This window comes from Odocoileus virginianus, chromosome 20, assembly GCF_023699985.2.
Source record: "Odocoileus virginianus isolate 20LAN1187 ecotype Illinois chromosome 20, Ovbor_1.2, whole genome shotgun sequence".
In the NCBI taxonomy this organism is placed as follows: domain Eukaryota; kingdom Metazoa; phylum Chordata; class Mammalia; order Artiodactyla; family Cervidae; genus Odocoileus; species Odocoileus virginianus.
In genome coordinates, this window is record NC_069693.1 from 11930050 (window position 1) to 11953035 (window position 22986).

General features: G+C 55.9%; 1 protein-coding gene across 1 annotated transcript in view; it reads left to right on the top strand.

Moving 5' to 3' along the window:
- Positions 1-1406: 1406 nt before the first annotated feature.
- AKT2 (AKT serine/threonine kinase 2) overlaps positions 1407-22986 on the top strand; it is a 47764-nt gene continuing 26184 nt past the window's right edge. The window contains exons 1-2 of the mRNA XM_070450870.1: positions 1407-1569; positions 21808-21937. Of these exons, the coding sequence (XP_070306971.1) occupies positions 21892-21937 (46 nt within the window). The 5' untranslated portion in view covers positions 1407-1569; positions 21808-21891. The remainder of the gene's footprint in view (positions 1570-21807; positions 21938-22986) is intronic.

Below are 22986 nucleotides of genomic sequence, written 5' to 3' on the forward strand. Positions count from 1 at the left end.
TGTTTAGGGGGAAGCATTGGTCAGGGTGTGATGGGGGAAGGCCAGGAATTAGGAGGAACACAGAGCAGCGAGTTCCAAGCTGGAGACCCATAAGTAAGGGCTGGTTCCAGCATTCGGTTTACCTCTGGGGAAGCCGGGGCTTCCCAGGAGGCATGGTGATAATTCACCTGCCAATGCTGGAGGCCCAGAAGACGCAGGTTCCATTCCTGGAGTAGGGAAGGGCAATCCACTCCAGTATTCTTGCCTAGGAAATCCCATGGACAAGAGGAGCCTGGTGGGCTACAGTCCATGAGGTCACAAAGAGTCACACACGACTGCACACACACACACACCCGGGGCCACAAAGACACGACTGAATACACACACACACACACACGAGCAGGACTTTGCCTGAAACACTCTCACAGACTTAGGTAGACCCAGGATTTTTCAACTCCCAGCCAGACTTTCTAGAAGTATGCACTAACCAATGCATACTTGCGAAGCTATGTGGCATTACTGGAACCCAACCTCAGAAGGTAGGAAGCCCCACCCAACCTATGAGAGAGCAGGGGCCCGGGTGCCAGATGTGTCATGGCTGTCTACTAGTCTAGTTAATAGAGGGCCAGGATCTGTGCAGTTTTATTTTTACAGGGCGATTTTAACGCCTTTGGAGGCCCAAGTTACCCCGTAAAAAAAGTTACATTCCCATATTTCATTGATGTATATGATGGGCAGACAGGATTAATATTTTGGAGTCATAGCAAGTCTTAATTGATATAAACCGTTCTGTTTACGTAAAACAGTCCAGTAGCCCAGTGACGCAACTATGATTGTTTCCATTTTGCATCTGTGGCTACTGAGGCACAGAAAACGGTCAAGCCTTCTGCCCACAGCCACCAGCAAGGAAATGCAAAGCTGGGTTTGTGCGGCTTCAGAGCCTGTGCTCAACCACGAGGAGATGTACTGGAAAGGAAACCCTGCCTAACGCCCGCTCCCGGGCTCTTTAAGAGCTTAGGAACCTGGACCAAAGACGAGGAAGGAGTAAAGCGAGATCAAAGCGTATGTAAATAAGGACAGGGGATGCCGGGCAATATCACAGCTGCCAGCCAGCCTCTAGGGACAGTAGGCGTCAGAATCCTACTGAGCCTGCGCAATTCTTTTTTTTTTTTTTTTTTTTTCTTTTTCTGCGTTTGGCGCCTGCGCGAGGCACATCCCAGGCCCACGCCGGCTCTAGCTTGCCGACTGTACGCACGCGCCCTTCTCTTGAGCCGCCACCTCCGCCACCTTGCGCTTGCGCCCTAGCGCTCTTCGGGGTCCCTCGCTCCCTGCCTTACGTCAGTTCCTGTTTGTGGCGGGAGAAGGCGGTATTTCCGTCCAGAGGGTGGGAGGGGGCGGTAAGCGGGGGCTGGGGGGAGGGGGCGGGGGGGCCGCGCCGCGCGAGCCGTTGGGCCTGGCTCCGCGAAGGCGTTGCCACCACTGCCGCCGCCGCCGCCGCCTCCAGGAAACGTAAGGAGCGGGATCAAGCGCAGCGTGGCGATGGGCAGGAGGAGAGCCCCGCCTGCGAGGCTCGGCGGCCGGCGGTGACAGGTGAGTGCGCCAGCGCGTGTCCCCAAGCGCGGCCCCCCCCCCGCGATGGTCGCGTCCGGAACCCCCCACCGCCCCCTGCAAAGCCGCGCTGGGCCGTACCACCGGCGTCCGCCGGGCGGGGATCGTGGTCCTTGAGGGCCCCCCCCCCCTTTGCGGGACGGAGTGGGGGTGGCCGCGCGGGGGTGGTGGGACCGTCCCTGAAGGGGCGGGGGCGGCGGGTTGTACCACTGAGGCGGCAGGGGGCGCACATCAAAGAGCTGAGACCGACCCTCTGGAGGGCTGGGGGCGGCAGACCCCCGGCGTGTGCGGGCTGGGCATTGAGCTAGTGGGCCGGGAGGGACGGCGCGCTGGGCGAGCGAGTGCGGAGCCTTGGAGGGGGCGCGCCTCACCCGGTGGAGGGGGCTGTACCTATTCGGGGCTGTGGGAACGGTCCCTAGAGCGTGTTTGGAGAGGTGGGGGCTTCTGGGTTGGGGGGCTGTACCAAGTGTGGCTGCGGTAGCGCCCTCTGGGTTGTACCACTGAGGTCCCGGGGCGGGTGGGGGGGTAGCCATCCTTAGAAGTAGAACCGCGCGGTATCAGAGGAGGAGAGCTGGGATGTTTGTGATCTTGAAGAACCGCGCGGGGCGAGGAGCCGGGCCCGAGGGGTGTTTTAGGGGAGCACTGTGGGAACCCTGTAATGCCGAGCGATGAGGAAGGGGATCTGCCTTCTGTGTTTGGTGGGTGGAGCTTGGGGTTTACACTGAGTTGGAGGGGGAATCAGTTTTATTGAACTTCTTGTTGACTTTCGGGGGAACTGGATGGTCAGGGCTGCTCTCTACTCTAGAACCTTTGCATATTATTAAACTATATTTTAAGGTGTGTGGGACACCTGTGGCACATTCTTGCCGTGGTTTTAGCTGGGGCGTGGGGTGAGGGGAGACGTCTTAGACGGTACTTGTTTTCTGAGCTTTCGGCTCCATATTAGGGAGGGGAGGGGTTATGAAATTTGGATTTGAGGACCTGTGCCCCTGGACCTGCTTAAGGCTTGGGAGGAAGGAGTGTTTTGAGGGCCCCTTCTCCCCGAAGGCAGGGTGGCTGGGGACGTCTTTATCCTTGGGATTCTGAGCACCCTTTTCCTTGCGTTTGGAAACCTCTTGGGCTCAGCAAGTGTCCTAGGCGTCATTAGGCCCTCTATGTCTGCCTTTGAACCTTGTTTACTCTCCTCCTCTCAGAGAAAACATCCATCAGGACCTCTGGGCTGATAGTGGTTGATGGTGGGTGCTGGTGTCCCACCCCCTCCATCCTGGCCAGGCCAGACACATGGTCCTGTCTCCTTGGTTAGCAGTCCTGCTGCCCATCATGTTTACGCTCCCCACTAGGCGATTAACAGTTGGCTTCACCATTAGGCAGCAGCGAGGCTGAGCGCTGTTTTCCCAGCTGTTCCTCTCTCCACAGGCCAAGGGGGACTTGGACGGGAGTGCCCCAGCCCACACTGACCCAGGGAGGAAGGCTGATCTGAAGGACTGGGGGCAGCTACCCCATGAATCTGGTTTCTCACTGTGGTTGCTGGGTGGGACCTTGGAGCAGCTCGACCCAGTCGTGAGGCCACTGCCCCTGCTTCTCAGGCCAGCCTGTGACCTTGGCTTGCTCTGTAACCTTTGCCCTGGGCCTGGAGTTCCCGGAGGGCTGGCCGTAATCCCTCATTGACCCAGCTAATGTGGGCTGGTGATGTGGTGGAAGCGGGCAGACAGTCTCTCTTGTCCACACCATCAGCTTCCAAGCTGATTGGCTTCCGTGGGTTGTGGTTGCTGGAGAGAATGGTCCCTGAGCCTCTGTGAGGCCGTGGTGGCTGCTATGTAGAATTTCTCTGCACTGGGGGTTTCTTCCTTTGGCCTGCTAAGTTTAGAGGGTTTGCCTGATGGGATTAACAGCAGTAGTCAAAACAATAATCATGAGGTCAGTGCCTATTTATTGAGTGCATTCTGTGTGCCATACACTGCTTAGGATGCTTCACAAGGGTTAACGTGCAGGATACTCACATCCTAGAGCTTTGTGTTCTGTTGTCATGATCTCCAGTTTAGAAGGGGAAACTGAGGCACAGAGTAGCACATCAGTTCCAGAGTTCATGAATTTTTTATTGAACACTCAGCCTGTCAGGCACATGACAGGCTGTTTACACACATGACCTCATTCAAACCTTCAAACACACCCATGGGGTAGGTACAGTTCTTCCCGTTTTATACACACCAATGAGGTAGGCAGCAGTGTGATACCCATTTTACAGGTGAGGAAACTGAGACCCTTGCTACAAAGTGAAATGATGTGCTCGACATCTCAACACTGGAAGTGGTAGAGCTGGGAAGTGCACCCCTGGCCTGGTTTGGCCTCAGAGTGAACCTCTTGCCGGCGTATAACTGGAACAGTGGTTTCGTTGAACCCAGGGGTGGATGTGGTGTTTCTGTCCATCTTTCAGAGTCAGAAAATTGGGGCTCTGAGGAGAAATTGCTTTGTCCCAGGTCTGTCAGATTCTTGGGGGCCAGGCTGGGGTTTGAACGAATTCTTCGCTCATTAGGTCCCAAAGCTTGTGGCGGGGTGGAGGGGCTCAGTCACCTCAGACCTCCAGCCAGCTTCCCCCTTGGGTGTTTTCTTCCCCTCAGCCTTGGGGCCTAGGGCTACCTCGAGCACCTCTGCCGGCAGCCAGCCCAACAGTTTCGGGGCTTGCAGGTAAAACTTGGTTCCTCAGAGTTGAGCCAGGACGTCTTTTAACTGGGGGCAGACTGTCTGCTGGGAGCCGGGAGGGAACAAGAAGGAGGGACACGACACAGCTACCAGGGGAGCCGTGTGTGAGTTCCCTGCACAAGGATGGCGTAGTGGGCACGTCTGCATGTTCTGGTGCTTTCACATTCTGATGGTGTGACTTTGAGCCACAGTATTCACCTCCACGCAATGGGCTTAGAGCAGCATCCACCTAGGGCTTTTGTGAGGATCACATCAATTAATCCAAGAGAAGCTTCTTGGCCCGTGCCCGGCACTGCATAAATGCTCTGGTGGCAGTCTGAGGGCATCTGTCCTTCCCCACCTCGCCACCCTCAGCCCTCTCAGGCATTATCCTGGAATTCAGTCCCCCGGCCTGGCCCAGCCAGAATCCAGGAGTCTGCTGTCCTGGTTTGTAATCTGTGAAGAGCTGTATTGAAGTGCTTCAGAGCATCGGGTTCAAGTCCAGCCCCACCCCTTGCTGCCTGTATGACTGGGAGTAAGTCCTCAGTCTTCCTGAGCTCATTTCATCACTTGTGTCATGGGATGATTCCCTCTTCATAGGCTGATGTGAAGGTTAAACAGGTTAATTCGTGGAAGGCACTTGTAACCCTACAGGTATAACAGTGAGCCTGCAGCAAACGTTTCCTGTTATCAGTATTTAAGAATAGTTCTGGACACACAGTGAACCCTCAAGAGATTTTAACAATTGTAATTCTTATTTTTTTCTGCTAGGATTTTGCAGGTCCTTCCCAGGTTAAAGAGCCCTGTCAGGTCACCCCAGGAGGAGGGCAGGGCTGAAATTAGCATCTCCATTTTCCAGATGAGGAAACGGAGGTTCTGGAGGGTTCAAGGGTGGGGGACATACTGTGAAAGACTTCACATGCATCCCTCAGGTCCCTGCCCTCTTCCACCGTTGCTGCCCGGAGCCCCACCGAGGCCGAAATTCTAGCTCCTCTCCAGATGTCAGGTTCTGCAGAAACTCTTTTGCTGTATGTGCTTTCGTTGATTCTCCACCACCACAGCTCCCAGGAGTGCTGGTAACCACCTCGACCCAGGTGAGAACAGTCCCTTTGAAGGCCAAGAGGCACAAGGGCAGTCTCCAAGCCAGAGGGCAGCAGAAGTGCCTGTGGGAGTCAGGGGCCTTGTGGGCCAGGGCGGGAAGCATGGCGATGATCCTGAAGGCATTGCTGAGTGAAACGAGAGGTTTTCATTGATCCACCAGCATTTATTGAACACCTGTTCTGTGCCAGGCATTTCTTCAGGTGCCAGGGATACAGAGGGGCACTTGATGAAGGCCTTGCCTCTGTAGAGCTAGGAGAGATAAATCCTGAACTTGGTGCATAAACAAGGGGCAGATTCGGGGAAGGGGTTCGGCAATTAAAATCAGGTGTGACGGGCTGCCAGGAAGGCCTCTGAGCAGATCCCAGATTGGCAAGGTGACCTGAGGAGAAGGAACAGCCTGGGGTATGGGGAACCACAGTGCAGAAGTCACAGGAAGGACGGGGCTTGGTGAGGTGCAGGTAGGCTGCACAGAGGCCTGGGCGGCCAGGCCAGGGACTGAGGGCAGGCAGGGTCACTTGGAGCCTTGCAGACTGTCTTGAAGAGCGGCTTGGGCAGACTTAAGGTGTTAGAAGATGCCTTTCGCCATCTGAGAGTTCTCAGGCTTCTCCCTGGGGCGGGGATAGACTTTGGAGCCGGTCAGGGAGTTTCACAGGCCTCCCACTTCCCCCTTGAGTAGAATCTCTGCTAAAGAAAGAGCAAAGACCTTGATGGTCGCCGCCTCCTCTGTGGTTTTCACACCGTGTTCCCCAGGGCCCATGGCTGTTCCCTTTAAGGGACACATGGGGGAGGCTCAATGGGCTGATCTTCTGCCCACCCCTCCCCAACCCAGCAGCAGGGCTAATATCAAACAACAGCACAGAACAACAGTAATGCCTGATAAAAACTATACCTGCTGGTTCTGCCTTCCACTCAGCTTATGTGCCTGAGGGCCTACAGCATTCCTGGCACTGCTCTAGAACTTGGATGACGGGGCCTGCCTTCTAGTGGAGGCAGGTTCGCAGCAAGCAAGCCAATGATAGGAATGAGGTTGTGATTAATGTTTCAAATTGATCAACTCCCAAGAGCTCTCAGTGGAATGAATGGAGCTCAGGGGAGAGAGGGAGTAGGGACCTAACATTTTAGCTGGAATGATCTGAGAAGGCCTCCCAGGGGAGGTGACGTGTAGGTAGGAGTGGTGTGCAGTGAAGAGCCGTGGGAGGACGTGCGTGAGTGAAGACCCCTCAGACTGAGGAGGAATTGGCTGTGGTTCCCACCTCCATTGGTCTTTGTTGGTGGCTCAGACGGTAAAGCGTCTGCCTACAATGCGGGAGACCCGGGTTCAATCCCTGGGTCAGGAAGATCTCCTGGAGAAGGCAATGGCAACCCACTCCAGTACTCTTGCCTGGAAAATCCCATGGATGGAGGAGCCTGGTGGGCTACAGTCCATGGGGTCACAGAGAGTCGGACAGGACTGAGCGACTTCACTTTCCCACCTCCCAGGGGTGAGAATGAGGTCTGGAGAGCCCTGGTACCTGTGCTGGTTCTGCCAGCACTGACAGGCTTTGCATTTGGGCAGAGGGGCTCCCAAGGCCCTCCTCCCTCCCAACCAGGAAGGTGCTTGATAACCAGGGGTGAGGGTGACCTCTAACCCCACACCTGAGCCTGGAATTTAAGGGTTAGCGTGGTAAGCAGGAGCCGGGCTCTCGATTTTCTCAGGCTCTGTCTGGAGTGTCTTCCTGGAAGGAGCAGAGCTCCTCAGATCAGACATCCTTGGGCCTCCAGAAACCCCTTGGGAAGGGGGGTTGGAAGGGAGCGTCTTTGGCAGTTGATCTCAAAGCCTCCAGGGATTCCAGGGACACCCACCCCTCACTAGGCCTCTTTTCAACTTCCCAAGAGTTCTTAGTGGAAGACTGTCAGCCACCAGGCCTCTAGGCTGCACGGTGGGGTGGTTCCGTGGCAGGCTCCTCTGGACAACCAGCCAAGCAGCAAGAGGCCCAGCTTGGGGAGACGGCCCTGGGAGCGGGACCAGGAGGGAGGGAGGGAGGGAGCTGGGGTGGGAGCTCAGCCTGGCCCCCAGCTCGGCACCCCCAGGCGCCCGCCCACGTCGGGGCCCGGCTGCCCTGGGTGCGGGAACAGGGGACAGGGAGCCAGGCTGGCCGAGGGGAGCCTGCGTGTCAGAGGTTCCTGCAGGAAGTTCCTCGGGCCCAGCTGTCCTGCCCAGGAAGCGCCTCCGCAGATGTTGTTTCTAAGGGTGAGGCCAGAAATCCAAGACTGCCTTGCTTTGCCACCTTGTGGGCCCTTTTCCGAACGGGCTGGGGTGCCTGCCACTCCCTCGCCTCCCCCCCACCGCCACCCCTGGCCTTTCCAGCACAGTCTCAGGGTGTTCATCATCTGCGGGTCACTGTGTAGGAGTTCGGGCTGGGGGCAGCCAACCTGGGTGTGAACCCTGCTCCTGGCTCCTCTCTCGGTTGCCTTGTAGCCCTGGGGGCCTCATTTCGTCTCTCTGAGAGGGGGCTGTCCCTGTGAGAGGCCTTGGAGGGAGGGTTCATGGAGCTGGCGTGTCAGAGTCCATGGCACTGGCGTAGAGAAGGTGCTCGGCAGGTCTGAGCTGCTGTTGCTGGGGTTTGTCGGGCTGGGCACCTGAGAGTGGAGAAGGGGCTCTGGATGCAGCCGGCCTGGGTCTGGGGGTTGGCAGGGAAGGGGTGGCAGGCCAGGCAGTTGAGGCTCCCACCGGGGAGGGCGCCGGACAGGAGTATTCATCACGCTCCCCACCCAGCAGACACTCTTCGCGTGCCCCCTCAGACACACAGCTGCCTGTGAGGTAGGCAGCAGTCCCCCCATTTTGCGGATGGGAAATGGAGGTGCACAGTGCTGCATAGAATGCCGTGTGGTTATTGAGAACTGGTAGAGCGGGCTCTCTCTGCCAGGCACTGTTCCCCAGCACAGCCTGGGAGCTTGGGGCGGCCCTTCTCCACAGACGGAGGCTTGGAAGGTTACCGGCTTTACCCAAAGTTAAAGTTTTAGTAGATGACAGATGTGAAGTTTGAACCCAGCTCTGTCTGGGGTCAAGTCTGGCTTTTTAAGACTGGCCCTTCTGCTTCTGACCAACGTCATGGCCACTGTTTCTGGGGTTGCTGCTGCTGGTCTAATGATCTTCTTTTTGCCCTCTCTCCTTCTAGACAGCTGGCAAAAGGCAAGCATCAGTTGTCCTGGAATGACTGATTTAGATCCATACGATGTCTGCTTGAGAGATGGCATGTGGCTGCCTGTCTTCGTCCGCTAAGGCCCGTGGAGCCTTGACCTTGGCCAGCCCTATCGTTCCACTGACAGAGGCCAGGGGGAAGGGGTGGGGGGGTCCCCTACCCCCTGCCTCGGAGTCTGATTCCTGAATGGCTTCCGGAGCCAGCCCTTGGCTGTGTCTGGTTGCTTGTGTATTCCCTTCTCTCACCAGATTTCTCACTTTGTGGCCCATATAGTTCTGGAAGCCAGGGAGCAGCACCTGGTCTGGAGGAGGATGCAGACAGGGAGTGTTTGCCCTGTGAGTGCCCCGAGGAAGGGAGCAGAGATCTAGCTGGCCTTGGTGGGAAGGGCCTTGGGGAGATCTCCTGAGGTGAGGCATCAGGCCACGAGGTGAATTGCCAGAAGAAATGGCCAGGCAGGGTAGAGTGTGGGTAAAGGCCCTGAGGTGGGAGATCCCTTGATGTGGTGGTGACCCTGAGAGTAGGCCACTGTGCTGGAGCTGGGGGAGGAGAGGAGGGTGGCAGACTCCAGGTTGTTTGGGCAGGCCTGGGGTTCCCTAGGGTCGTGCTTCTCAAACTGGTGTCCAGAGACCTAGTTGGGGGGGGGCAGTGTGTGACAGTGTGGGGTGCTGAGCTTGGGTTTTGGGGTAGACTGCTTTTTTTAGCTGTGTGTTTTCATTTAGATGGTAGTTTTGAAAAGTTAATATGGGCATGTCATGAATCATCTGGGTGAGTCCTTTTAACCTGCTGCTGCCAAGTAGCTTCAGTTGTGTCTGACATTGTGCGACCCCACAGACGGCAGCCCACCAGGCTCCCCCGTCCCTGGGATTCTCCAGGCAAGAACACTGGAGTGGGTTGCCATTTCCTTCTCCAATACATGAAAGTGAAAAGTGAAAGTGAAGTCACTCAGTCATGTCCGACTCCTAGCTACCCCGTGGACTGAAACCTACCATGCTCCTCCGTCCATGGGATTTTCAAGGCAAGAGTACTGGAGTGGGGTGCCATTGCCTTCTCCGTTTTACCTGCTAGTGACAGTATTAACATAGCTGCCACTTCCACCATAGCTCTGGCTAACTGAGGCTCAGGTTGGCCTTGACTTAGAAGAGTTCACTTCGGTGTAATTGCTGCCTGTCTTCCAGAGCACTGGCCTCACTTGTCAGCTGTGCTTGCAGCATGTCTCGTGGAGTCCCCACGACAACTCTGTTGTCAAAAAAGGCATTTTTTGAAATAACAAAATAACTGCTTGGTCAGGTTGGTGTTAGGATCCAGTTTTGTAGACAAGAATGCTGATGTTCGGTAGAAGCGTCCCTCGCAGCCTGGAAGTGGTGGTCAGGATTTGAATCGAACAGGAGCAGGTGTGGGTGTGGGTCTCATTCTGGGGTGAATGGGTCAGGGTCAGGGCCGGGAAGTGACCGGGAAGTGTAGCGTGGGAGTGGCTCCTCGACAGGCCGGGATGATCCAGCCCTGGGCCGCTGAGTGCCTGTGGTACTTGGCTCACCCTCACCTGCACCACTGGCTTCAGGCTCCTGGTGCCTCACAGAGGTTCTGTAGAGCTACACCTCCACTGTGCTAGCCACTGGCCACAAGGGGCTATTTAAATTTTAAGTAGTTACAATTAAAGTAAAAATTTAGTTCTTCAGTTGGACTAGCCCTAGTAGCCACGCTTGCATCATTACAGAAAATTCTCTTGTCTGCATCTGCCCGCTGTTACGGTCTTGGGCACACGGTTTATTCTCGCTGGGTCTCAGTTTTTTCTTCAGAAGAATGGGTAGTCATAGCATCTACCTCACAGGGTTGCAGGCAGGGTTGTCATACACATGAGCACTCAGTAAACGTGCTCACAGGCCCTGGTCAGAACCCTGTGTCTTTGCTCCAAGGTGCCCTAGGGATGAGCTGGGGACTCACACCACCAGCACCCCTCTCAGCTCGTGGCTGGGGAGGCAGGCAGATGATGCCGATGTGGAGCAATGTCTGTGAGGGAGGAGCCCCTCAGCCAGACTGTAGGGGCTGTGTGTGCGTGTGTGTGTGCACGCGCAGACGTGCTTGTGTCTGTCAGGGGCGGCCCAGTCCTGCAGGGCATCAAGGGTGGTAAGGGAGGGCTGGCTGGGGTGAAGTGGGGCTCAGTTTCTCGGGAGCGAGGGAAGAGGGAGGTGGAAGAGGCTCAGGCTGGGGTACTGTGGTCCCACCTTGTCAGCCGTGTCCCACTGCTCAGCCTTCCTGTCTCAGTTTGCCCCATCTGTGAGGTATGGGTCCTTGTGGTCGCCAAGGGAGCCAGGTGGTGGGAGTGTCAGGCCAGTGCATAGCACCTCCTGGGGACAGCTCCTGCCTCGCTGGGGCCAGGGCTTCCACACACTGCTCCCTCTTCAAGCTGGCAGTTCCCATCTCTCTCCAGGAAATAGCCACAGCCCATTGTTGGGGGTTTTTTAGCCATGCCACATGGTACCTGAGATCTTAGTTCTTTGACCGGGGATTGAACCCGGGCCCCTGCAGTGAGAGCATGGAGTCCTAACCACTGTCCTGCTAGGGAATTCCTAGCCACAGCCCGTGTAGTGGCCTCCCAGCCAGGTCCCCCGCTTTCTCTGTAGCCACGTGGTGCCTTGCTCCCCCAGTGCCCCCAGCTGTGTCTTACACAGTCCACACCTTGCTGTTCTTGGCCTGGACCGCCCTCCCCCGGGTCTCCTTGAAGCTGCCGCATCTCTTTCAGATTTCCACTCAGATTGCACTGTGTCAGTGAGTCCTGCTCCGACCACCATTTACAAAATCGAAAACCCTTGCCCCGTTCCCACACACCTAGTCCTCAGTATGCCTTTCTCTACAACATTTGTCAAATGCTGATGTACTACTGTATAGCTCACCTGTTTATTTAACTTGTTTGTGTTTTAATGCCTGTCCACTCTCCCCCGCCCTCCCTCCTGAAATTCCCCTGGGGCAGGGAGTGCTGTTTTGGTCTCTGCCGCCTCCCCCAGAACCGAGCAGTGCTGACACAGCATGGGCACCATATTTGTGGAATGAGTGGAGGCAGAATTTTTTGTTTCACCTTCACTTGGCAGAACTCGGAGCTCCAAAGCTGTGGTTCTGTTTGCCACCCCTATCCTGAATTAATGAAAGCTCTGGGCCTGGCCCTGGCTGGGTGGGGTTGGGGACACAGTGCGGATCAGGACCGACCCTGTCACTGCCTCACGGAGCTCCTAGTCTTGGGCTGGAGGGGGTGGGGGCACTGTTACCAGAGACTTATACGAGTGACTGAGCACAGTAGAGGTAAGTGCTGCTGTGAGGAGACAGGAAGGCTGAGCTCTGAAGGCCTGTGACTTGTGGGCTGGGGGCAGTCAGGACAGGCTTCCCTGAGGAAACGAGGGTTTAGCACGTGAAGATGGGTAAGCACTGTGTCCACCAGGGGAACTAGCATGTGCAAAGGCCCTGGGGTGGAGGCAGGGAGAGAGCAAGGAGTAAAGGGGAAGTTGGTGGGGGGAGCATACTGACCAGTAAGGCTGGAGAACAGGCAGGGGATTCCTCAAGTGGGCCATTGCGACCTTCATAGGGTCTGTGATGTGATCCCAGAGCTGAGCTGAGTTTCAGGGTCCCTCTGGCTGCAGGTAGTGACTGCAGCCATGAAATTAAAAGACGCTTGCTCCTTGGCAGAAAAGCTATGACCAACCTAGACAGCATGTTAAAAAGCAGAGACATTACTTTGCCAACAAAGGTCTGTCTAGTCAAAACTATGGTTTTTCCAGTAGTCGTGTATGGATGTGAGAGTTGGACTATAAAGAAAGCTGAGCGCCGAAGAATTGTTGCTTTTGATTGTGGTGTTGGAGAAGACTTGAGAGTCCCTTGGACAGCAAGGAGATCCAACCAGTCCATTCTAAAGGAAATCAGTCCTGAATATTCACTGGAGGGACTGATGCTGAAGCTGAAACTCCAATACTTTGGCCACCTAATGCCAAGAACTGACTCATTTGAAAAGACCCTGATGCTGGGCAAGATTGAAGGCGGGAGGAGAAGGGGACGACAGAGGATGAGATGGCTGGATGGCATCACTGGCTCACTGGATGTGAGTTTGAGTAAACTCCGGGAGTCCGTGCGGTTGCAAAGAGTTGGACACGACTGAGTGAACTGAACTGGCTGTAGCATGGTGCTTTCAGCGTGTTTTGGGTCTGTGGCCAGGCAGACTCAAACGTTTGACATGGTTTCTGTGGGTGCTCTAAGGCCGATGTTGGCAGGGAACAGAAGGAAGCCTGCTCTCGTGCTTATTCTTGTCCCAGTGTTGTTTGCAGCCCACCCACGTCTTCAGCCTGTCTTCAGTTCTACCTGCTCCAAGTAGACAGATGGGGCGGTTGGGGGAGCGTGTGGTGAAGAGAGATAAAGGTGTCTTCAGCGCCGCCTGCTTACCAAGGAGGCAGTGTAGGTAGAAGTTCGCAGTGCAGAAGCGTGTCGTGTTCCTGTGTCTCTGCCTTCAGGGGAAAGGATGACAGGTGATAGGTGTTGTGCAGTCACTGTCTCAGGCACTGTTTGGAGGACCTCACGTGGATGAACTCATTTAATCCTCATAGCAACCTTGGAGCTTTGTTATCTAAGCTGCGAATGAGGAAACTGGTGGAGAAGGGGGAGCACCTGCCCAAGGTCGCACGGCAGGTGGCGGAGCTGAGGCTGAGATGCATTTGTTTCCCAAGGCCGCCTTCACTCCTGCTCCCGTCACTGCCGCTCTTGGCTCTTCGGCACAGTTCCTTCTCTGCACGTGACGTTTACCATGGACCTCCTGCCCTCCCGTGGAAGACTCTGTTCCTCATAAGATCTGTTGTTGATCGTATAACTGCTTTTCTGCCAAGGATGCTGCAAATGAAGTTACACGTGGATTGTGTGATGCCTGTCGATCTCAGTAATGTCAGCTTATGAAAAAAGAAGCAGGTGCGAATTGAGGTGATGTGGTGGGGACATGTTTGTGCTTCAGAAAGGGATCAGGTCGACAGTCTCTTGTGCGGGAGCACACTGAAGGCTGACGGGAGCGTCAGCGCCTCACGTCCAGGTTGGGTCTCGCACGTGGGACGCCTGGTTGTGTCCTGCCAGGGGGTGGACCCTTCTGGAGGGTGGGGTGCTGGGCTGGGCCCTTCCCACACAGGAGCCTGTAGTGGAGGCGCTGCTGTCATCCTCACTGCACAGAGAATGGAACTGAGACTTGGGGAGGCTAGAGTTGAGGCACAGGGACCTGAATCCAGGTCTCCCTAATGCCACCAGCCTGAACATTCATTGAAAGGGCTGAAGCTGAAGCTCCAGTGCTGTGACCAGCTGATGTGACGAGCCGACTTTTTGGATAAGACTGATGCTGGAAAAGCTTGAAGGCAAGCGAAGAAGAGGGTGACAGAGGTTGAGATGGTTGGATGACATCACTGACTCAGTGGACATGAGTTTGAGCAAGCTCCGAGAGATGGTGAAGAACAGGGAAGCCTGGCGGTGGTGTAGTCCCTGGGGTTGCAAAGAGTCGGACATGACTGAGCAACTGAACAACAATAACTTCACCAGCCACGTGGTGCTGTGTGGTCCCAGCCCAGCTCTGTACTTCCCGATCAGGTGATGGGGCAAGTCCTTTCACTCTCGTGGCATAGTTTCTTCATGAAGATGGAGAGGATAAGAGGGCTTGGAATTCCCTGGAGGTCTAGTGGTTAGTATGTTGCTTTTTCACTGCAGGGCTGGGGTTCAGTCCCTGGTTGGGAAACTTAAGATCCTGTAAGCCATATGGGGTGGCCAGAAAACAAAAAAAAATTTTAATATAATTATACAAGAAGATTAAAAAAAAAATCCTCAGCTAAAGGGTACCTGCCATATAGGGTTTCTGTGAGAGTTGAATTGGCATGTACAAAACATTTAGATGTGCCTGACATGTGCCAAGTGCTGCGTAGGCGTTGACGCTGCTTAGTACTGGCATAATGTCAGCCGTTGGGATGATGTTGTGGGCTTTTAGACTGCTCCCCGGGTTTCACTATTCCAGCAACAGTATCCTCAGAACGGCATTCTCACCTGTTGGCTTGGTCCCTGAGGGACACTGGGTCATGTCTGAAGACATATTTGATGGTCATGACCTCCTGGGGAGGTCATGCTGCTGGTTTTAGCAAGCAGAGACCAGGATGCTGCAAACCCCCTCCAGTTCTCAGGACAGCCCCATGACAAGAATTATCTAAATGTCACTGGTGCTGAAGTTGAGAAACTCCGCCTGAGAACCTCTGTGCACCTGCATAAGTGATTTGTGCGAGAGAAATTGCTCTGAGGACATGTGCGTTTTCTACTTTATCAGTTTTGCTGACGGGCCCTCACAGAACATGGGGCCGGTTTCCGGAGCTGCAGGTGGTGAGTGAGGGAGTCGTTTTACCTGCCCAGATGCCCACCGGCAGACGCTGCCTGTCAAACAATGGGTGGCTATTGAATTTCCCTCCGAGCAAGTCCTCCTGGGAGTAAGTAAGGCACAGATTACAGGGTGGGTGACAGGCTCCTGGGGGATCAGGGTGTCAGGAAGGCGCCCCCTCCTCACTGTCTGCAGCTCCAGGAGATGCAGCGCCTCTGCCTCCCCCTCATCCCATCTGTGCTGTCTGGTGTAGAAAGCAGGTCAGAGAGAGGAGATGAGAGAGAAAGACTTGACAAGTGGCAGGGAAAGGAATTTAACTGATTTTGAGCACCTTCTGGGCATAGGGCTTCCCTCTTAAATACATTCATTCCACAGATAGTTACTGAATGCCCACTGTGGACCCAGCACCGCAGGAGATGCTGAGAACCCAGCAGTGCCTGAGCAGGCTGGAGCCCTGCCCACACCGTGCTGACGTCACAGTGGAGCGAGGTCGACAGTAAACTTGTGAACAAGTAAACATGTACAGTAGTGCCAGTGATGATAAGCGCTTCACTTTTGTGAAAGGTAATAGGTGCACTCTTAACTATGGAGGACAGGGTGACTTCGCATAGGAGGAGACATGTGAACAGAGGCTCAAGAAAGTCAGGTGGGGCCCGCAGAGACTTGAAGAAGACGGTTCTCACAGAGGGGGTAGCATGTGCAAGGGTCCTGTGGTCGGGGGCAGGAGCGCAGGTGCAGGGAGCCTCTGGTATGTCAGAGGCACCAGTGCCATGGAGTGTTTGGAGGAGTGAAGAGATGATGCGGAAGAGGGTTCTGGGGCTGCTGTAAGGACTGTGGCTGCTTTTACTCTAGGTGAGGTGGGGCGTGGCAGGGTTTGGGGGAGAGCAGTTTCCTCTGACCCACGTGGTCAAGGATCCTGGAGTGTAGGATGGGGAGGACAGAAGCACTGAGCTCAGCTAGGCCACACAGTCCCCCTAGTGGCAGGAACCACAGCGACCCTGATTTTACGCTTGAGGAAGAGGAGGTCTGGAAGGAACCTTGCCAGGGCCCAACCCCTTCCAGCGGCTCCCAGGTAGGACGAGACAGCCTCTCTCCCCGCCTTGTCATCCGCCACCCTGCATCATCCTGTAAATCGCCTCTAACGGACATGACCCCAGCAGGGTGAGATGAAACTTCAAAGGCAGTTTGGAAATCATTGAGAAAGAAGACCTATGAGGCAGACAGGTGAAAATAAAGCCTAAAATTAAAAAAAAAAAAGAAAAAATGGAGAAGAGTGAGACATACTGTGGAACGAGTCAGTGATATTTACCGTGTACTTAGCAGATACTTAAAAATCAAACCCTGCTAGTGCAGTCAGAGCCCCTTTAGGGACCTGTCTCCAGTCACCTCTTTTTTCCCTGCTGAGAGCTGACCGTAGCAGGTGGTGATTTTCATTCCCATTCAGCTTTCTTCTGTGTTAAAAATACTCACCCAAACTCGAGCCCCACCCTTCAGGGCGTGTGTCCTTCCTCTGGCTGGATCATTGTACAGATGGGAGCACTAAGGCTCACGAGGGCCAAGGCGCAGCAGGGCCTGGGGTTGAAATCCAGACCCTAGATTCCTCTTCCTTATTCACCGGTGACTGGGCTTGAGGTGAAAATCCAGGTGAGCTAACCTGGGGTCGGAGAGGGCCCTGGAGGCCAGGAAGCCTGAGTTTAACTTCCTGTTATCGTCCAGGCCCCCAAACCAAACCCAGGTTCTTTTTTTGTTGTTGTTACTTCGTCATAAAATACAGAAAGATATCTCCAACGTGTTTTAAACCATACAGTATGACAAATAATTGTAGAAGTGATGCTCTGTAATCACAACAGAACATTGTCAGCTCCCAGAAACCCCCTCCTCTGTCACTCCTGAATGTAACAGCTCTCCTGACCTGTGGATATTTGCTTCCTTGATCTTCTGCACAGTTTCACTAGTGAGAAACAAATCGTGTCACGTAGCCTGTTTTGAGCTTGCAGTCCGTGGACTTGTACTCAGTGGGTCATTTCGCATCTGGCTTCTTTCACTCCAGGTGAAGTTCTCACGCTTCATCCTGTTGTAGGCTTCAGGAGTTGGATCCTCTTCCTTGCTGAGTGGCCTTGAGCTCTATGAATTTACCTTAGTTTGTTTATCCATTCTCCTGCGGGTGGACACCTGGTCTGTTTCCAGTTTTGAGGTTACTGAGAATGCTGCTACTGTGGACGATCTAGTACACGCCGTTTAGTAAACAAATACACCCATTTCTGTTGGAGGGCTGTGGAATTGCTGGGTCATGGGGTAGGGATATATTGAGCTTTAATTCTTATTGCCAGTCTTCCATAGTGGTGGAACTATTTTATACTCCTGCCAGTAGCAGTTCCTTTGCATTCTTTTAGCAGTTTTTACTTATTAATTTTTTGAAAGGCCTGTTTACTTGGCTGTGTCGGGTCTTGGTTGCATCATGCATGGGCTTTCATTTTGGTGCACAGACTCAGTTGCCCTTGGCACATGGGATCTTAGTTCCTCGGCCAGGGATTGAACTCGCATCCCCCACATAGGAAGGTGATCCTTAAGCACTGGACCACCAGGAAAGTCCCCCTTTGAAACATTCTTTTTAAAAAAAATTTTTTGTTTACTTATTCATTTATTTTTGGCTGTGTTGAGTCTTCATTGCTGTACAGGCTTTTCTCTGGTTGCTCTGAGCAGGGGCTAATCGTCATTGAGGTGCACGGGCTTCTTGTTACAGTGGCTCCTCTTGTTGCGGAGCATCGGCTCTAGGGCGCTCAGTAGTTGCGGGCGCATGGGCTTAGATGCTCCGCGGCATGTGGAGTCTTTCAGTACCAGGAATTGAACCCATGTCTCCTGTGTTGGCAGGTGGATTCTTTATCTCTGAGCCACCAGGGAACCCCCTAGCCCCCAAGCCCTCTTACATTCTTGACAACACTTGGCGTTGCAGTTTTTTAATTTCTAGCCATCCCTGCAGATGGTTTTGATGCGCACTTCCCCGTGACTGAGGACACTGCACGCGCTCCTCCGTTGCGTGTGTGGGTTCCCTCCTGTGAGGCGCCCTTGCTGCTTTCACCTTGCCCCCCAGGTGGCTCGCCTCTAACCCACAGCTCCGGCTCCTACCCAGACCCTCGGCCAAATGAAGCCCAGACACCCCAGGCAGCAGTGGGTGGGGCTGGGGCCCCACCATGGGGCACGCAGGCCGCGGCCCACAGGCCCCCGCGTGCTGGGTGTCCTCCGCCCGCAGCTCCCCAGGGAGCAGGCCATCTTCTTGGCCGTGGTGCTTGTGTTTCGTCACCATGGGACTGCGTCAGACACCTCAGCAGAGGCGCCACCCTCCGTGGGAGGACGGGCAGGATCCAGGCAGGATGCAGGGGCCCTTCCAGGTCCTCCCCCTGCCCTGGCTGCTGCTGGCTGCTTAGTTGCTGAAGTGAGAATGTAACAAGTGGCTCCGGCGTGCTAAGCAGCAGCCAGCTGGGAGACCCAAGGTAAAAGCCTCCCCTGTGTCAGCGTCTGCTGGGCACAGGCATGGCCCTCTGGGGGCGTGGGGGGTGGGAGCGATCCGGGGAGACTGGAGGCGTGCCCTCAGGCTCAAGGCCACTCGGCTGGCACCGGCTCTTGGATTCTGCAACCTCGGCCACACCTGGCCGCCTTCACGTCTGTCTCTGATCGAGGCAACCACGTGTTTGCGTGTTCGCTGGGGGCCAGGCAGTGGGCCGAGCCTCTGTGCACAGGGGTGCTGCTCACAGCGTCTCTAAGAGGTGAAGTTGTTGGGCCGGGGAGGGGCAAGGAGGGGAGGGCTGCGAGTGGACGTGGGGTCCCTGTCTTTACCTGTACATCTGCTCTTCCTTTGGCCCCTGGATTCTCCATCCCAGCCCAGTTTGGGAACCCAGCTCTATTCTCAATGGAGTTCACACCTGGCAAAAGTGTGGTGTTGGCCCCCGTGTTGGAGAGGAATCCTGAACTCCCCAGCACACCTGCCTCCAGGCCCTGAGTGTTCTCCCTCTCCCAGCCCCTCACCCTGGGCCAGCCTCTGGACACTTCTCCACATTCCCGGAGCTCCTTCCCAGGCCTCCTCAGGGCTTTGCACTTGCTGTTCCCTGCCTGAAATCTGTTCCTTCCAAGTGGCCACGTGCCCCCCGGCCCCGGTTAATCCAGGTGTTGGCTCATGTGTCCCCCATACCATGTGGCTAACGCAGCAGCCGTTCCGGTCCTCCTTTCCCTTGTTCGTTCTTCTTTGCCACCCTCAGACCTGTGTCCTGTATATTGTCTGGCTTCCGCACTGGAACGTGACCTTCTTGAAGGCAGGAGCTGTGTCTTAGTGATGCGCTGTTTCTGGCACACAGGATAGAGTCTGAAGCTTAGAACGTACTCAGAGAAAGATCGGTGGCGTGAACAGACCCTGGAATTGTTTCTGTGGCTGTGTTTGGTCTTGGGCTGGAGATCTTTTGGGGGAGATTTTTTTTTTTTTCCTTGAAGAGCAGACCTTTACTTTCTCCCAGTTCTCAGGGCTGAGAAGCCCACGCTCAGGGCGTTCACAGGGCCGGTTCCTGGTGGGTGCTGACTTCCTGGTCGCTGATGGCTGCCATCTTGCTGTGTCCTCATGTGGCAGAGGAAAAGAGAGCAAACTCTGTGGTGTCTCTTATTTATTTATTTATTTTGAATCGGAGGATGGTTGCTTTACAATGCTGTGTTGGTCTCTGCCGTAGTCAGCGTGAGTCCACCACAGGTGTACACGTGTCCCCTCCCGAGACTTGGGTTTATCCACTGTGCCTTCAGTGGGCAGCCAGATGTGGGACTGGTGCACTGAATTAGCACCTGTAGGTGTGGGGAGAGTTGATCACAGGGCACAGAGCACCCAGTGCAGCCTCTGAGGTCAGGAAGGCTTCCTGGAGGAGGCGTTGGTTCAGCTGAGACCTTAGAGAAGAGGGAGAACCCCAGTACCCAAAAGGTATTGGGGATGGAGGCCTGAGTGACAGAAACCTGGCAGAGAGTGGGAGTTGGGGAGGGGGAACTGGGGAGGTGGGTGGTGGCTGGTGTGTGCTCATCCTTGTCGTGGTTATTAGCCTTTCTTGAGGGCTTTCTAGGTGCCTCTCAACTTATGTGGGGCCTCCTCTGGTGGAAAAGACTTTGTTTTTTGTCTGTTCTGTGCACTCTGGGGAGCCATGGAGCTGTGAGCCGAGAGGGACACGGTCAGATTCAGGTGGAGTATAGGGGTGGGGAGCAGGGGCTGGGCACCCCGGGAGAAAGCCTGGGTGGGAGGGAAGGTGGGGCTGGGCGGGAGAGGTGATCCGGAAGCCGGTGGATGGGTGGTGGGGACCGTGGGGCTGAGCCGGGGTGGCGGGCAGCAGAGGTCAGGGCCTGAGGGCCCCGGAGTCCCAAGCTGGGGAGCCTGGCTCTTTGCCGAGGCCTGTGGGAAGGCACAGGTCAGATTTGACGGTCTCTCGGGCTGCTGAATGGGAAACAGATTGGAGGATGGGAGGCCCAGAAGGAGGTGGGGCGAGTCCTCGTGGGAGGGGACGGCGCTGGACCTGAGCCACCTGGTCAAGAGGCTGGGCTGGAGACCCTGGTCACATTAGGATCAAACCACAGACTAGGGGGCATTTCGGAGTGAGGGTCTGGTGGTCCTGGGTGTGTTCAGTCCATGGGTGAGCCCCTGGGGTGCCACCGTACCTGCCAGGGGAGGGAGCCCCTTCTGGGCCCCGTCTTTGCAGCCCCGAGTCCAGGACATGGTTTCTCACCCGCTGTTTACTTCCCTGTCACTGTCCATCTTGTCTTCCTCCGGCTTCCACCCGCTCACCTCCCTTCCCTCTGCCCGGGGCCTGGGCAGCCTGCCACTGTCACATGCCAGGCAGTAGTGTGTCCGGCCCACCAGCTCCCCTGGGGCACGAGAGAAAGCTGATGCCCACGGTGTCCCCAGGGCCGGCTGCTGCTTCTCTGGGGGCCACCGCAGCTCCTGACCTGCTGTCCGCAAATAACCCCAGGCCAGGAAAGGCAAAAGGCGCCTTGGGCTCCATGGCCCCCAGCCAGGCCTGTGGCTCCAGGTAAGGGCCCAGCTGGTGGCTGCCTCCCCCCGCTTCTCCCCTCCGCCCCGGGAACCTGAGACGAAGCAGCGGCCTCGGCGTCTGTCAGTCTGTCGGCTGCCGGTCCATGAGGACAGAAGCAGAGGTCTCGGGGAAGGACCAGGGCCTTGGTCAAGCCCCCGGGACTGGCTCCCAGGCCCCAGATAAGTGCGTACGCAGTAGGTTCCTTTCTTGTTGAGGATCGGAGCACCAAGACCTTCCTTTCCTTTGTCAGCTGGTGGGGACCAGGAGGCTGAGGGAGTGACATGAGGTGGCCTGGTGCTGGGCAGGGGGGTGGTACTCGGTTTGCTAAAGGTGGCAGGTTGGTGGCGGCTGGTTTGGAAAGGAGAGAGTATGAGCGGGTATGTGTGTTTGGGGGTGGCAGGCAAATCCTGGTGGCTTTGAGCACGCCCTCAGGTGCCCCGGGCTGTCTGATTCATCCCAGGTGACCTCAGCGCGGGGCCTGAAGTGACGCAGGGGGCGGAGCCTCCCACCCAGTCAGGAGTGGCAGTGGTGGGGCTGCCCTGCTGGGCAAGGGGTCCTGAGTACGGGGTGAGGGCACAGCCAGGGCCCTCTGCTCCTTCCAGTGGAGGGCTCTGAGGGCAAGGTCGTGTCCTTTCCTCCCCAAGACGGTTCCTAGGGACCTGACAGCCTCTCACTGCCTCCCTCCATCAGCCTGGGCCCTGCGGGCTGGTCTCTCCCCACCCTCCCTGGCTCCACCCTCGCAGAGCCGCCAGAGGGGCTTCAGGCAGGGTGTCCCAAGGGAAGGGGTTGCTGCCAAATCCCCCTGCCGCTCTGACTGACGGGCTCCTCTCTTGTCTTGCAGACTGTGCTCTGTCCAGCGCACCTCCTGCATGTCCTGCTGCCCTGAGCTGTCCCGAGTGAGGTGACAGCGTGTTACGCTGCCACCATGAACGAGGTGTCTGTCATCAAAGAAGGCTGGCTCCATAAGCGCGGTAAGGGGCTACGCTTACTCACGGGATTGCACATCTCTCCCTTTTGCCCCAGCTCTCCTGGCAGCTGTGCCCTGAGAGGCACAGGTACAGGGTGTTTACCACCTGAGGAGCCAGCATTCTGAGCCCTTCCTGTCTGCCCGCCCCCGCCAGTGGCTTCTTTCTAGCCCATGTCATGGACTCTTTGAAAGTAGTCTGGACAGAGGAGCTGTGGCTGCGCCTGGGCCTGAGTCTCCAGGCCTTGCTGACCCCCTGCATGAGCCCCCAGGTCAGGCCTCAAACTCTGCCTCTGCATGAGTGTTCCTGTTCATGGTCCCATTTTATAGATGAAGAAACTGAGGCCTAGAGCAGGTAAGTCACTTAGCTAAAGTAACACAGTGAGGCAATATCCAGCATTTATTCATCCAGCAAATACTGACAGAGTGCATGGTGTGCCAGGCTGGCCATCCCAGGCTCTGGGGGCACTGTGGTGTCCTCATGGAGTGTGCGATCCATTGAGGGGCGGGGGGCAAACAATATACTGATAGACAGACATGATGTCAGGTGATGATAAATGCCATGTGAAGAGTAGGAACTCTGAGGGGAACGCTGGAGAAAGAAGGGGCTCATGGAAGCGGCTCTGAGGAGGGACCAGTATACGGAGGCCAGGAGAAGGTGAGGGAGCAGGCTATGCAGATAGCCAGGCAGGGGTGTCCCAGGAAATGGGGCAGCAAGGACAAAGCGGGGGGCGTGTGCCTGGAAACAGAGAGGGCCAGGGTGGCCAGAGCAGAGCGAGTGAGTGCGAGCTGGAGGAGGCAGGCAGAGCCATGACACAGCCCCAGACCGATGGCGCCTGATGCCGTGGAAGGGGCTGGAACTCGCCTGGCATTCGGAAGCCCAGGATGTTGTGCGCGAGCTGGGGACCAGGTCTGGTTGTACTGGAGGGTCGCTAAGAAATGAAGTCACTTACAAGAGACTCGACCCTGGGGCCCCAGGCCTCTGCCCAAGCACCACTGCACTGAACGGGCTCACTGCCGTACCAGGCATCTGGGAAGAAGCACATGCCGAGGGCC